Source organism: Cervus elaphus, chromosome 23 (assembly GCF_910594005.1).
Source record: "Cervus elaphus chromosome 23, mCerEla1.1, whole genome shotgun sequence".
Taxonomy (NCBI): Eukaryota; Metazoa; Chordata; class Mammalia; order Artiodactyla; family Cervidae; genus Cervus; species Cervus elaphus.
Window position 1 is genome coordinate 78496870 of NC_057837.1, and position 15845 is coordinate 78512714.

Here is a 15845-nt window from a genome sequence, read left to right on the forward strand (position 1 = left end):
TTAAAAAAAAGAAAATGACTTCCTATGCTAAAACAAATCAGGGGTTAGCACATTTCATTTTGAAGAAAACCCAATCTATTCAAATGATTTAAAAAAAAAAAAAAAAAGCTTCACTTTGTGTCTTTTGAGGATATGGCTATAAATTTTTAAGTCATACTTTGGGTTTCCAAAGTAAGGAACCAAAGAGGGGCAGAGGGCCTTCCCTGGTGGAGCAGTGGCCCCACTGTGGGAGGTGGGGTGGGGGGCGCAGGTTTGATCCCTGGTCATGGAACTTACTATCCTGCCTGTTGCATGTGTGGCCAAAAAAGAGGGGAAAAAAAGATGGATCCTGGGGAGCTGCTGGAAGGAGAAGCATGAATGCCAGGCACGGTGTAGAGGACATCTTCAGAACTGCATCTACAGTCCACTTCCTTTTCTGGAACTTCCCACGGCCCCAGCCCTTGATGAATGGGTGAGCAGAGCCTTGCACTGCATATGGTCTGACCTCTCTGGCCAAGCTAACTGGACCAGCGGGTGGCACCCTCCCTAATCAGAGCCAATTAGAATATCCCTAAAGGTCAGGATTTGGACTCCAACAAGCTGGTGAGGGACTAGAATTAAGACAGCATAGAAAATGGGACAGGCAGGAGGTGCGGGCATCTTTCCACCAGGTCTTCTCTGTCTGGTGAGAACGAGGAGGCAGGGAAAGTTGGTCTGCAGAGATATGTGGAAGATGAGAAAAGCTGTCTAGCAGGCAAAGCCAGACACCAGAGTCCAAATTCTGAGTCCACCATTCGAGAGCTAAGACCTTGAGTAAGGTCCTTGACATCTCCTTGACCTAACTGTAACTACTTCCTAGGGCTTTTCTGAGGATTAAATAAGTTTAGTTTAACTTAACACAGACATCACTTGGAAAAGGGTCTGACACGCGGTAAGTGCTCGCTAAGTGTTAACTATTATTTGCATCATCTTGCTAAACTGTAAGCTCATGGGGGTGAGGGTGTCTGGCTGTTTCGTTCATACCATATCCCAGAATCTAGAACCATGCCTGGAACAGAGCAGTGCTCCACAAACACTTGTTGAATAATCAGAGTGCAAAGATACCACACGGCCCCTTGAGGACAGACACCGTGGGCAGAGCCTCCCAACTCTTCTTCTTGTTTCTTCCCTGCTTTTTCTGCGCCAGGCTGAAAGCCAGAGCCTCCCCCTGGTTGACCAGGCTGCCCACGCTCCGGCCCCCCGCTCCCTCCCCCTGGCCCTTTACAATCCAGCTACCTTGGCTTCCTCATGTTCCTCTGCCGCAGCTTGCTTCCTTCTGCCCCCGGGCATTTGCACCCGCTGTTCCCACCACGCATCCTCAGCCCTGGTCTCATCTTCAAGGACATCTTACCAGGGAAACCTTCCCCTGTCTACACTGACTTCTCCATCTTACGCGCCCAGAGCCTCCTGCACGCTTCCTTCCTGCCACTTGCCACAGTTTGCAATGTTATTGTTTGCATGATTATTTAAGTCAGCAACTTTATACCCCCAGATCGTGAGTTCCATAGAGAAGAAGACCATAGCTTCTCTCTCAGTCTTTACTGAACCTCAGCATTAAGCAGATGGCAAAGGGCAGGTGCTCGGCAAATTCCTGCAGATTGTGTCCACCTGTTACTGGACTGACTGAGCAGAGAAATAAACCTCAGACTCGTGACCATGAGCCCAGGTTCTTCTTGAGCTGAATCTCCTGACCTGACTGTATGTAACTCCAGTAGGCTCCTTATACCTCCCCCCTTGCTCACTGGCTTGGAATGAGTTTCTCTGTCCGTTACAACCAAAGGCTTTGACTCCAACATACCCTTCCACTGCCTCCAGGCCAGGAGGTTCTCGTCCTAGAGCAGATAAGCCTCACTTGATAATGATATGAAGATTTTATTTTCCAAAATTCACTTTTCAAGCATGATGGAGCAAATAATACCAGACCAGCCCTACCATCATAAACAACTATAAAATACAACAAAAGTTTATAAGTCAACTGCTTTCGGGGTGTGGGGAGGCAGTTAGGAGAGAATGGGTATGTATGGCTGAGTCCCTTCACTGTCCACTGAAACTATCACAACATTGTTAATCGGCTACATTCCAATATAAAATAAGAAGTTAAAACAATGCTGAGTATATTTGAGATCGAAGGTCATGAAAGGATAAAGACGGATGTGCCTTTTCAACCCAGAGAAAAGATAAGCCAACTGCTTTCAGGCATCAGACAGCAGGCAGCATACGACCGTGGTCCATGAGGGAAAGGAAACACGCGAGGTGAACCCATCTTCCCTGCAGCTCTCTGCCTGGGGACACTTTCCTTCCCACATCCAGAGCGTGGAGTTCAAACAGAACACGGTGGTCCTGCTGAGCAAGGGGTGGGGGCAGGGTTCAGAGTCCCAGGCTGTGGAAGCAGCTAGAAACCGTGGGTAGAGCATCAGAGAGGAGGAAGGGGGTGGGGGGTTCCCCAAGTCCATGACCAAGGGCTGGGCTGGGCAATCACAGGGGAAATGTGCAGGGTTTATCAGAAAGAGGAAGCCATAGGGTAAAAAGGGAAACAGAGAAGCTAGAGGTTCGGCGGAGCTGGAGGATCGGAAATCTAGCCCATCAGAGAGGAGTGACCTCCCCAAAAAGCATCCGAGAAGACTAGGCCTTAAGAATGAGGTCATGTCTTAGAGGAAAGCCTACTTTGGACCTGCCTTCACACAGTCTAAAACCAAGTCTGTGACTTCCCTGGCTGTCCAATGGTGGAGAATCTGCCTTTCAATGAAGAGGACACAGGTTCAATCCCTGGTCTGGGAAGATCCCGCATGCCTCGGGGCAACTAGCCCATCCCACAACTACTGAGCCCACACTCGAGAACGCTGGAGCCCCAGCTACTGAGCCCACACGCCTCGCCTAATGAAACCCACGTGCCAGCGAACCCACGCTCCACCACAAGAGAAGCCACAGAAATGAGACGCCCGCGCACCGCAACTTGAGAGGAGCCCCCGCTCTCTGCAACTAGAGAAAAAAGCCGGCACGCAGCAACGAAGGCCTAGTGTAGCCAAAAATAGATAAATAAACAAAAACTTTTAAGTAAAAATTCAAAACCAAGCCTCAACTAGATCCACAAAAGAAGGACTTCAGTGGCTAACCCTATGAAGTTGAAGGGTATGGGGAACACCTCGGGCTTTGCGCAGGTCCACCATAACAGAGTAAAATCAAACCTGTGAAAGTTCAAAGTGACTGGCCAGCAGCTGAACTACCTTTAGAGGAAGACAGCAAAAGCAAGAGTCTCTACAACGCCCAGGACACATCACCATCCCAGTATCACTACACAGTTACTACACTTATCAATTATCAATTACTACAATTATCACTACTACAGTTATACTACAGTCAACAATTACTAGACGTGCAAAGAAAGAGGAAAACGTACCAGGTGGTAAATGAAAAGAAGCAGTGAACAAAACAAATCCCCCCGCAACTGTGATGTTAGATTCCGAAAAAACAGCCACCAGGATGTGGAAGTTCCAACTGGTATCACCAAGTCCTTACCCAGGCGTACACACTCAAAGCTGCCTGTGGAAATTTTAGGGTTTAAGCTTTGTACGTTTGCTTTCTGTCTGAACTGTATTCATATCCTACAGCTCCAGGAGATGCTCGAGAATCTGCATTTTTAACAACTAGTCTCAAAGGTTCTGATGCCCCGTCAGATTCTTAAAACAGAACACTTGGATAAGTATTTTGCCTTCACTTAACACTTTGCCCTCACTTTATACTTTTAAATACTTTGCCTTCACTTTAAGGCAAGTTAAAAAAAAAAAAAGAGTCAAATTAATTTAGATGTATTAGGCTTCCCCCGTGGCTCAGAGGCTGTGTTAAATGTATGAGTTGGCAGGCAGGCATCAGTCAGCAGTTGCTGGTTAACCAGACTATACAATTAAGAATATTTTAACTCTGATCATTTTGGAGGGAAATGAAAAAACAAAACAAAACAATTCTCTACTTATTTTGAAAAAAATATCTGAGGTTAAATCAAAAGCCACAGACATAAAAGATAATGATTAAGGAAAAAACAGTAGGACATGCTCTGGGTATAATGTAAAGAGAAAAAAAAAATCAGAAGTACAAGCTACTGTAACATCAAGTATATGAATGTACAGTGACAGACATTGTTATGTTTGTGAATAGAAAACAGCCAACAGGAAACATATCAAAATGGTAAAAAAAAAAATTATTCTAGGTAGTTGGACTGTGTGTAGTTTTAACTTTTTCCCACTTTTCAATATGCTGATTTTCCTTAATGGACTCTCACCTAAAATTTAAACACAAAATGATGGCTTCAGAAACCTTCAATCCAGACACCTCTACTCAACTATAGTAGTTTCTCAATCAGAAAGAGAAGGAAGAAGACAGCATGAATATCACTTCGATCCTTATGCAGGCCAGGAAGACTTTTTTCCTGGCTCCTGAGTGGCTTTATTAGCTTCCGACACTCAATCTCAGACTTCCCATCCCTTGGAGGAATAGGAAGCTGAGACGCGCTCCGCAGTCTCAACAGCACCAAACAACAGCCCAGCAGAAGCGAGCGGCCCGGTGACCCAGGAGGACACCAGAGAAGGGAACGTGAGCCCATACCTGGACGACAGGGTGGCCGCCCGTCGGAGCCTTCACGGCCCCGCGGCTGCCTTCCGTCTCGTAGTGCGCCCGGTGGTGTGGCTTGGGCTGCACCTCTATCCGCAGCTCGTAGGCGCCGGACTGGTGGGAGAGCGGCCACTCGAGCGGAGGGAGGGAGGCCGTCACTGGGATGCTGGAAGGAAGAGCAGACAGAAGCGGTCAGGTGCGCGGGGAGCCACACCCGCTCACCCTGCACAATAAACCTGAACGGCCCCTTTCCTGAAAACCATCCAGCAGGCCCACGGTAAAATGCTGGCTGCTGGGAGACACCTTCCTGAGACATGATGGGCTGGGCGCTTCACAAGGTACAGATCTTTCTCCTGTTTTCTCTTCCGTTTTGATGAAGACGGAATGACTGACGTCTCCATTTCTGAAGCTAATTTCATGACATGTTAGTTCTAGCATGTTTCTAACTGCTGCAACTTCTTTTCCTCTGGGAATTTTGAAAAATATCACCTCCCACCTCTAAAGAATAACCCTTAGTCAGGATGCTTTTTTTTTCCCCAAAGGAGTAAGTGTGGGACAAGGAACTCTCTAACAGAAATCAGGGGTCCCACTGGGTCACTCACCTGCCGTATGACTTTAAGTAAGCAACTTCAACTCTTTTATTCTCAATCTCCTATAACCAAAAATGAACTAGATGGCATCTGAAGTGCTTTTCCAGCTCTTATTTCTATGTCTGATTATCTCAGTAAAAATAAATTTTGAAAGAGGCCATTCCCAGTCATAGTCATTACTTCTCGGGTCAAGTGTAGAACATCTGACCACAGAGAGGTGTCCGGTTTTGGCATGGATGAGCCAAACCACTCCGACTCCCTACAATTAAATGAGGACTAGAGGTCAAGAGCAAGGCTAGAGTTACACACCCAATCTCAAGTCCCAGCTCCATCTCCAAATACCTGTGTGGCTTTGAGCAAATACCTCTATCTCCCTAGGCCTTAGCTTCCTCTACTAAGAAGTGGGGACATTGAGATCATAGAAAGGGCTTATGCACAATAAATGCTCAGTAAATATCAGCTATAATTATTTTTCATGTCATACATTGTATATTTCAAATAAATGTTACTGTTGACAATCTGTATTAATGGTATTGGTAGTGTCAGACAATCTGACTATAGTATTAATCGTATTGAAAGTTGTAAGATCTTTGAGGTCAAGCCATTAAGTTTAATTTTACTGTAAAATCTCAACCCTACCCAGCACACACAACAGGTACTTGATATGAGCTTGGAATTATGTCATTGAAGAGATGTGACTGAAGGCTTGACAATCTACATCTAGAGCATGCACTCAGAGTCCCAGAGACTCTAAAAACATTTTCCCAAGATCACAGAGGAAGACACAGTCAAAGCTCCAGTTTAAGCCTCTTCCTTCTTCCACACCTCTACCTTATGTCTTATCTTACTAATTTATTTAAAATAGGGTCAAGAAAATATTTAATTCATGGAATGAGTCTAGAGCAGTGCCTGGTCTTCCATGAATATTCAGTGGGTGGGCGGATGAACAAGTGGAAGGATAAATGAAAGAATGAACAAGGAGTTTTATTTCAAAGAACCCTCGTATGTTCAAAGTAGCTTTGAAGCTGCAAATGCATGATTTGGGTCACTGTGTCCTGATTTTTCACATGCAGGAGGAAACATTAATCTAATCAGGATAGTCTTTCCTGCTAAGTCCAGAACTGCTAGAAGCTAACATTATCAACTGGACTTAATTAAGCATTTGCAATGAGGTCAATTCTAATCCTTCTCTATTAGAGCAGTTCCAAGGGGAGAGGGGGACAACCCCACAAACTCCATAAGTGCTACAGCTTAACCTGAACATACAACTCAACTTATACTTACATCCTCACTATGCAAGCAAATCTCTAGCCATTCTTTATAATGACATTGCCCCCTGAAGTCCCTCTAACCCTGTAATCTCGGGGTGTCCAAAGTGCCTTTATTTCTACCTTGGCTACAGTTCCAAGATGCCTTCAAGCTTCTGCCTACAACCAGGGTTCCCTCTGTGTTACATATTCTTATTCTCATATTCTCAGTTTAAAATGGTTTAAAGTTAGAAAAATAAGGCTTATTGAAAAATCACTCCACCCCTGTATTAATCAAAAAATAGTGAGTAGAAGATTCAATGCAATACCCCTAAGTACCAACTTCTAACTTTGCTTGCTTCTAGAACAATTAGAATACACTCTTAAGACTCAGACCACTGGAATGAATCTGACATTCTGCACTTGAATTTCAGCCCCTGTGGAGTTATCCACACTCCCTGAGATAAACATCATCATGAGACTTCTTTGAATGACCCATCCTCTCAATCTAATAGAAAACTCTTGGAAATATCTCACTGGTGGGCACAGATTGGCACTTGCAAGGGGCGGAAGGACTCTAACCCATCAGAACCTCTCAGATCAAGCCACATAATAGAGAGGAAAGGGTTTCATATACAAAAAAGTCTCAGCTAAATGCCTCACAATCATATCTTACATTAATGTTCCTCCTCACTCCCAATCATGACACAAGTCATGTTTTGGAGATGGATCCAGGAGTTGATTAGAAAGAACAAGGGGGTCAGGAATCTCAAATTCTGGTTTCCAACTTGGTCATGATCTAGCTGGGTACTGACGGGCGTGTCTCTTCCCCTCTCTGAGCCCCGATTTCTCACCCTGCAGCAGGTGGTGTTCTTGATTGGCAGCCCTAAGGTGGCTCCAGGAAACTTGAGCCTCAGAGCTCCATGGCCAGAAGGCCTTTGAAATGACCGCACATTCTGTCCACAGCTGGGAGTAGCCCCTACACAGAGGCAGTCATTGAACATATGAAACCCAGAAACTCCTTTTCTTACGGGACACTGACTGACCTACGATGGCACTAGTGTTCTCAGAACCTGCCCTGAAGACCAGAAGCTCCGTTCAGCCCATTTCGGTCTGGGGTGCAGGGGAGTAGGGGGATTTTGGCATTCAACATTTTACTTGAAAAAAAAAAGGCTTGCACTTGCTAAAAGCAAATAACACTTTAAAAACCACTGGAGTAATGGTAACAGCAAAAGACTTTGATTCTTCACCTGATAAAATAGTATCTGCTCCCAATTGCTGTGCACCTCATTTTCCTTATCATTGAAATGAAGACAAATATATAAACAAACCAGGTTTGGGGGGGGATTGCCTGACACAATCCAGAGAGAGAGCGTATTAGAAGCGTGCCAGGCACACAGCAAGCCTCCTAGCATGCTGGTGACGAGGACCGCCAGTATCATCAAACATCTACTGGGAGCTCAGTCTCCTAGCAGCCAGCTCATCAACCAGGAAGCAACAAAGTGCTTCCTCTACAATGATAAGATTCCCCTGATAACCATAACAGCTGTCTCTTTCATGAGCTCCAACTTATGTAGGTTCTTTGTTGAGTTTGCTATATATTCTCTCACCTAATCCTTAAAAAAAATAAATGAGGTAGGTACTGTTATTATCCTCACCTCACAGGTAATGAACCCAGGAGCAGAGAGGTGCTCAATGAGAATGAAGATTCTGATTGATTGGCAATGTCTGCCTTGGGCATAGCATCAAAAACGTGCTCAACGAGAGAGAACCCTGCGTGACTAGTGATGCCTGATCTGGGCACAGCAGGATGGTAGCCACTCACACGCCCAGGATCACACGGCCTGTGAGCCAGGACTCAGGTCCAGACCGGGAGACCCCCACGTCTACACACTTCAGTTTGCCGAGATTTGAAGCTCCTTGAAGATTCCGGCTCCCACATTTTCAAAGGGCCTCTGTATCACTGACTGCAATATCCAAACACCCAGCAGATGCCCACCAACATCAGTTCTTATAAAAAGATAGTAAACATCATGTGTTGAGGCTACCTTTGTGCTTACTAGAATGTCAGCTCCACGAAGGCAGACTGTCTTTGCCATTTTGTTCACCCTTTTCTCCCCAACACCTGTTGATAGTACCTGGCACACAGTGGGTGTTGGATAAATACTTGTTAAATAAGTGAATGAGTGAACATGCCAGGTGCCTTAGGAGCAATCACAGGCACCCCAGGACTGCATCCTCCTAACAGCCATCCAGGAAATCAGGTACCCTTATACCCACTTTACGGATGGGAAAACTGCCACCCAGAGATTCTTTTCCCCAGAGAATTTCGAGATCTGGCAGCCAGGAACAGAGATAGCCGGGACTGAAAATCAGCCCAGCCCCCCCCCCCCCCCCCCCGAGTCCCATGCTCATCACCAGAAAACCTCCTCTGAAAAGTGGACCGCGGAGTAAATCCTTTCCAAAGCCAGACTCACCCGCAGATGGGAATGGCGGGCACCAGCTGCTTGGGCCAGGTTGGCGGCACCAGCAAGATGGACTCGGGGGCCGAGTTCCTCCTCTCCTCCTGGTCACAGGGGCCCAGGAACTCCACGGCCGGGTAGAGGTGGCGGGGCAGGCCAGCCTTGGGCGGGGCGGCGGACACCGGCGACGGGTCGGGGCTGGTCTTCCACATCTTGGGGGGGATCCCACAGGGCGAGTCGCTGGCGAGGCTGTTCAGGGCATCCATGAGGACGGCAGGGCCGGCCGAGGGGGGGTACCCGGCGGGGGCGCCGTCGTCCCGGGGCTGCGGCGAGGGGCTCCGCGAGCGCTGGGGTGAGGCTCCGGGCAGTGGGGCAACCGAGGCCCCGGCGCACGAATGCCGCCGCTTGGTGCCAGGCGACGAGGAGCGGGAGGCCGGACGGGGCACGGGCGAGTGGCGGCCCAGGCAGCTGTCCTCAGCGAGGCCGGTTCGAGGTGACATTATTGGCGAGGTTCTGGGGGAATAATGAGCAGGGATGTTTTGAAACTGGGGGCACAGGTCGTCGGGCCCGCCGTTGTTGGGCGAGACGCAGGGCGAGGTGTAGGGGGAGAAGGTGTCGGAAATGAAGCTGGCAGAGGAGCCGCTGCTAGCGGGGCTCAAGCAAAGCGGCTCGCGGTACCCCTCGAAGCCCGGCACGGGCAGCGTGAACCTCGGGGTGGCCGCCACCCCCGGCAGGGGCGGCTGCTCGCCCAGGAGGCCAGTGTCTCTCACGCGGAAGGGCCCCCCTGCCTGTATCAGTTCGTGGGATGGAGTGATCTCGATCCGAGGGCTCAGGCCCGAGGCCCCCGGTGGCTTGGCCGGGCTCAGAAAGTTCTGGGGCCCCACTCTATCCGGCTCTCGCAGCCGGCCGGGGGGCTCGCCAGAGAGACTGGCCAGGGGGCTGTATGGCTTGAGGCCATAGTCCAGGACATCATCGGGGTAGAGTCCGGAGGGTGGGCTGGCCACCTTATGTGCGCTCGGTTCTTCTGGAAAGAGAAGGAGGGAAGGAGGGGTCTTTTTAAGCCTCTAAAACACAACTCCCCATGCAGAGCAATCACAGGTTGGGTTTTGCCTCCTGTTTTCATTTTTTTTTTTAAATCCCCACCGCACCAAACCCCAAAGCTAGAACCTCCTTCTCTCACAGAAGGAAATTGAGGCGACTTGATCCCAGGTTCCCTGAACAGAGACCAAAGCGGGGAGAGTTTAGCACAGGAGCACGGTCGGCCCAGCGTGCAGCCTCAGCCAGAGACCTGGAAGGCCGGCCGCCCGAAGGCTTCCAAACTTCTGTCCGTTAGAGGAGGTGCCCTTTTATTTCACAATTCAGTTCACGCCATCATATTCACTGGCCACTGAAACAAAAGCTTCCCCAAACAATACTTACCCTGATGCACTCTTATCTATCCTCCTGTCTGGGGTTACTTTGTTTAAATGCTGGTCATAACTCATTAAACAGATTTCCTGTCCCATCGGTGGGTCGTGACCCACAGTTCGAAAAACACTGACCGAGGTCGGTCTGATCATCCTCCCCGTGTGATGCAGCGGCAGGAATGCAAGGGGGAGGCCACACCAGCTCTGGAGCCCTCTCCGGGCTCAAATCCTAGATGTTTGTGCCCACGTGTAAAACGCGGCTTCATTTCCAGCCCAGACTCCCGAGCCATCTCTCATCTCATGCCATTTTACAGATGAGGAAACTGAGGTCCAGGGAGGGGAAGGGAGTCACCCAAATACAGAACAAACAGGACTGGAAATTCCACAGATGAGCTACTCGGCCCCCAAAAGACAGCCATAACTACAGAGCTCCCAAACTAGTAAAATCAGTGGATACAAAATGATCCAATTTTTTCTCTAATTGTGGCCACCTAACTCAGGCTTCTGCTGCCATCTTGAAAGAACCCACTGGCTGGAGGATGAAATTAGCAAGGGAACTACTATTTGTTTCCACCCCCCCATCCTTCCCCTCCTTCAAGCTCGGAGAGTCAACAGAGACCCCCCCCCCAACACACACACACACACCCTCTCCTTCTACTGGGGTCAGCCTCCACTCTTTCATGCCCTTAAGCCCAATCCATCAGCTAAGTCTGACTCCTCTATTAAAACAGAAACAAGTTAAGTCACCTGCTGCCCCCTCCTGCCACCCTCGCCCACTGAGCCAGTCGCCTCCTCCCTGGTCTGCCCGTTTCCACACTCCCCTTCTCTGCTCTGCTCTCCATGCAGCCGTCTATTGAAATGTCCACTGGAAAGTGAAATCCAGCTCAAAGGCTGTCCCCGAGATGTCCCCAGGACAGCCCTCAGCACGGGCTGGCCCCGGCCTGTCTCCCCACCTGCCTCTCCCCAGGCTGACCCCGCACCAGCCCTGCTGACTTCGTCGCCGGTTCTTCAAGCAGCTCCTGCTGCGGAATCCCCTCTCCCTGGAAACTCTCTGCCATGGCGACCTCCACCTGGCTGCTGCCCTTCCACTCCTTCACACGCCTGCTCAGTCATCAGCTCCCGTGACCGGCCCATCAAAAAGATCATTCTCCACCCCGTTTCCCGGCCACCTTTTCTCCACTAACCCCTGTTAGCAGCTCATGTCACATCAGACCTTATCTGTTTAGAGATCGCATCCTGCTAAAGGGCAGGCAAACACCAGCCCGTGGACCGAAGCTGGTTGTGTGTGTTCATAAAGTTTTATCGGAACGAAGGCGGCCCTGCTCGTGCACACGGAGCCCGTGGCTGGCGTTTGCGCTGTAGCAGCAGCATCGGTGGCCGTGCACAGAGATGCTCCTCTTCCTCTCCGCACTTTCTGGGCCGGCCGCCCTGGAGGAGGTGCTGTCTGGTTGAGCTGAGCTGATCTTACAGGGTTTGCGTGGTGCCCCTCCTCAGCTGGGAGCCCAGAAATGACTTTCCGCAGCTCCCGGGGTCAGGATAACCTCAACTAGGCCGGCCAGGCGGAGCCTCTGCTGCCCCTCCGGCCTCTCCTCTCTCTCTGGACTCTGGCCGAGCTGGCTGGTCTTCTCAGAAAGTGCCAAGCTCTTTTCTGCCTCAGGACCTTTGCACTTGCTGTTCCCTTGGCTCAACAGCTATTTCCCCAACCCCACCCAGCCCTCTTCTCTGGGTAACTAAGGCCACTCCTTCATTGGAGTTTTGCTGAAGTGTCACACGCTCCCAGAAGTCTTTCCGACCTTCTAGACGAGATCAGACCCCACGCACACGTCCCTGCTCTGCTCCACTGCACTCCTCACAATTCTAGTTCAGTAATTCTCCAGCTACTTGCTTATACCGTTGGCCTCTCACCCAGCTCCCTCAGCCCCCACTGCACCCCTAACACCTGGACAGGATCTCCCACAAAGCAGGCCCTCCAAGAATATTGTCAGTCTGCTGAATAAATGAATAAAGCACGAAATATTTAAATTGCTACTCAAAGATGCCAACATCGAAACCAAAAGGTAGACAGACAGAACTTCAAGAGGGGGTGATTTGGTAATATCAAAATTCCAAATACATGTACACTTTAAACCATGCAATGGCACTTTCAGAAATCTCTCCTGCAGGTATACTCCTGTGTGCAATGTGATGTGTTCATAAGTTTAATTAGTCCAGCCCTGTTCTTAATCCCCCTGAACTGGAAGTAACTTTCTATCCATTGGCTGGGGATGGGTTAAATTCTGTCGTTCATACAGTGATATATAATGCAGCTATAAAAGGGTGGAAAAGGTTCTTTTTGCATTGATATATAATGACCAGCAGATAGTGTTAAAGATGCACACAGTATGCATGAGATAGAAACAGAGGGTGAGTGTGTACACACACTCACACACACACACATACACACAATGCTGATGGGTACATAGGTTTTTCTCTGGAAGTCTCAGGTAACAGGGACCTCCTCCAAGGAGAAGAACTAAGTAGTAATAATGGGGCAGAGGCAGGAAGGAGACTATGATTTCTGTATTATGTTGAGAGTAGAAATACAATTTTCAACGGACATGTTTTTATTTTATTCCGTTCCAAGGGGAGCAGAGTGACGTGAGATGATCTCGAGTAATGACACCTGGTTTGGGAAGCAGGGAATTGAGTCCCAGTCCTCCTCTGCCACAAACTAGCTGTGTGACCTTGGAAAAGTCCCCCACTCTCTCTAGGTCTTGACCTCCTCATTTGGAACAGGACAATGTTAAACCCAACCTGTCTCCTTGGCTGCTTCTGGCTCTGAAATCTTTTCATTTTTCTAGCTAGAGTCTATAGGGTCTAAGATTCTCGTAAAGCTGCAGTTCATTATCAACTTGCATTTGGGCCTGCAAACACACACACACACACACCCCTTCCTGAGGGGTAAGAGAGCACAGATTTTTAATCTAGGAAGAGATCCAGGTCAAATCCATGTTTGACAACAGTCTGCAAAACAAAACACAGAAAGCCTCTTAGCAAAAATTCCAGCCTTATCAGAAAAACTGAGCTGCATCTTAGCAGAAACACCCTCCTCGGGCTGATGTGAAAGTCACAGAAAACTTAAAAACACACATCACTCACACTCTTAGGCAGCAATGAAAAACAGAAAGGCCAGTCTCTGCTGAGCAAAAGCATTTAAAGTATTTACATTGGTTTTAATTAATCCAAGCAGTAGAGTGTCTTTTTCTTTTCTCTCCCGGGGATTTTGAAAGTTTACCCACAAGCAAGGAATATGGAGGTAATTTATAATTATTTAATTCTCAGTCGCCTGGGCATTTGACAGTAATTCTCACAGACAAAAGGCTCCTCGTTCAGCTATCCCTGTGAGTAGCGAGGGTTCCTCGCTGGGTCTGTAAATCGCTGCCACCCTTGCAGACAGCTCCCCTGCAGCCCACGCCATGCCCACGCAGCCCTGGGCCAAGTTTCTTTCATTTCAGAAGCACCCGGTTCTCTCAGAAGGGTTTCCAAAGAGCTTGCTTTTCTTACCACTTGCATGATCTTTGCTATATTCATGTACCACCAGTGAATATTATTTACTTAATATTTCTATTTAAATTCATTCACATATGACTTCTTTTTTTTTTTTTTAAGGAAACTTCACACTGCTGCCACAAATGGAAAATCAGTGTCACCTCCATAAATAGAAGGGAGGGTAAAAATACAATCAAAATAAAAGTTACTAACTTCAAGTGAGACACCGTTGCTAGCCCAAGTCTCCCAGCCTCAGGCCCACTTTTTCTTCCTCCTCGATGCTCATTTTTTTTAAGTAAGGCATTATTTCTACATACAGATTTTGAGTGTACAGTTCAATGAGTTTTGCCCAATGTTCTATTCCCTGGTATCCATTACCACAATCAAGATGTAGGACATTTCCACTACCCCAGAAAGTCTACATTTTTTCAAAGCTGGAAGTGGGAGGAAGAAATGGCAAATGTCAGGAAAGAAAGGCATTAAAGATACAATGACGCCTGATGGAGGCCTCACTCCTAAGGAGATTAAAGGGAAGCAGCTTTGCCAAGAGGATGGCCCTCTTATGTAATGTGGCCATAGGAGAGCATAAAACCATCTCACGTGCCGTGGGAGGCACCTGGCCCACACTTGATGCCTCAGTGTTCAGAAAGAGATGGAGTGGAGCAGAGATGGGGGATTCAGAGGTTGCTGCTCTCGGTCCTCTGTGCCTCCATGCCTTTGCGCATGCTGTTCCCGTGGCTCAGAACACCCTTCCATACCTCTTGTCCTCACTTCTCCTAGCAAGCCACTATTTGTTCATTAAGATTTCACTTGGGCCACCTCCTCTTGAAAGCCCTCCCTGGTTTTCCCTGGCTGGCTCAGACACTACAGACTCTGCAGGGTGGCCAGAACTTACAGAGTCATGTAGGGAAGTCTATCAAGTACAGACTCACTTCTCCGTCTCCCTACTAGACTGTGAGCTTTCTGAAGACAGGCTAAGGTCAATGATAATAACTGTAATAACAACCGTAGCAGCGGCTAACATTTATTGAGAATTTATATGGCAGGCTCTGATGTAAGCACATTACATGTAGTCCATTCCTTAATTCTCACAACCTATGAGATGGGCGCTGTTTACTCCCCTTTCACAGATAAGTTAACTGAGGTACAAACAGATGAATTAACTTGCCTGAGGCCTTGCAACTTGAACCCAGCAGACCTGAGACCAGGGATTCTCAACCTCAGGACTACCGATATTTAAGTGAAGTGAAAGTCGTTCAGTCGTGTCCGACTCTTTGCCACCCCATGGACTATACAGTCCATGCCCTTCTCCAGGCCAGAATACTGACATTTGGGGCTAGAAAATTCCTTGCTGTGGAGGCTCTAGGATGTTTAGCGGCATGCTGGCCTCCGCCCACTAGACGTCTGTAGCATCCGCAGTCCTTGCTCAGTTTGAACAAGCAGAAGCATCCCAGGCTTGCCAAGCTTCTCCTGCCAGGCAGAACCGCCTCCAGCTGGGAACCACTGCTCCAGGCCCGACAGCTCCAGGGCCTCCCCCGGGGCCTGCACACGGCCAAGGCCCCAAACATTGCTGGGAACATCAGCCCATGAGTCACACCTGAACTGACTCAGAAACGAGACGTCGGCTCCCTGGGAGCCCTGGCAGGTAAATCGCTTCTGCAACAGACATCTGAGAGTCCGCGTAGAGAGAGACCACCGCCCTCCCTTTTCCATCAGGTTCTCAGGGGCTCACCCCACATCCAGGCACCATGAATGTTTGGGGGAACCTCTGGCCACTCTCTAAAACCGGAAGACGAGAAGGCTGGAGCGGCCACTCCAGCCCCACCACAGCAGGGCGTCTGCATGGAGATCCGGGTCTCGGTCAATACACGGGGATAGAGGCCCCCCACTCCACGGCCTTGCCCCCCGGCTGTGTGACCTGGGGGACCTCTGAGTCCTCATGTATAATACGGGGCTGAGGTTGGTGACAGTACCCACCTGACACTTCAT

General features: G+C 48.8%; 1 protein-coding gene across 6 annotated transcripts in view; it reads right to left on the bottom strand.

Annotated features, from left to right (window-relative positions):
• Positions 1-15845, bottom strand: part of NFATC2 (nuclear factor of activated T cells 2) — a 158561-nt gene that overhangs the window by 112684 nt on the left and 30032 nt on the right. For 4 of the 6 annotated variants that reach the window (XM_043884591.1, XM_043884592.1, XM_043884589.1 and 1 more), the window contains exons 2-3: positions 8938-9946; positions 4618-4789 (exon numbers count right to left, since the gene is read on the bottom strand). In XM_043884591.1, the coding sequence (XP_043740526.1) occupies positions 4618-4789; positions 8938-9946 (1181 nt within the window). The remainder of the gene's footprint in view (positions 1-4617; positions 4790-8937; positions 9947-15845) is intronic. The other 2 variants (XM_043884593.1, XM_043884594.1) reach the window with 1 other exon arrangement.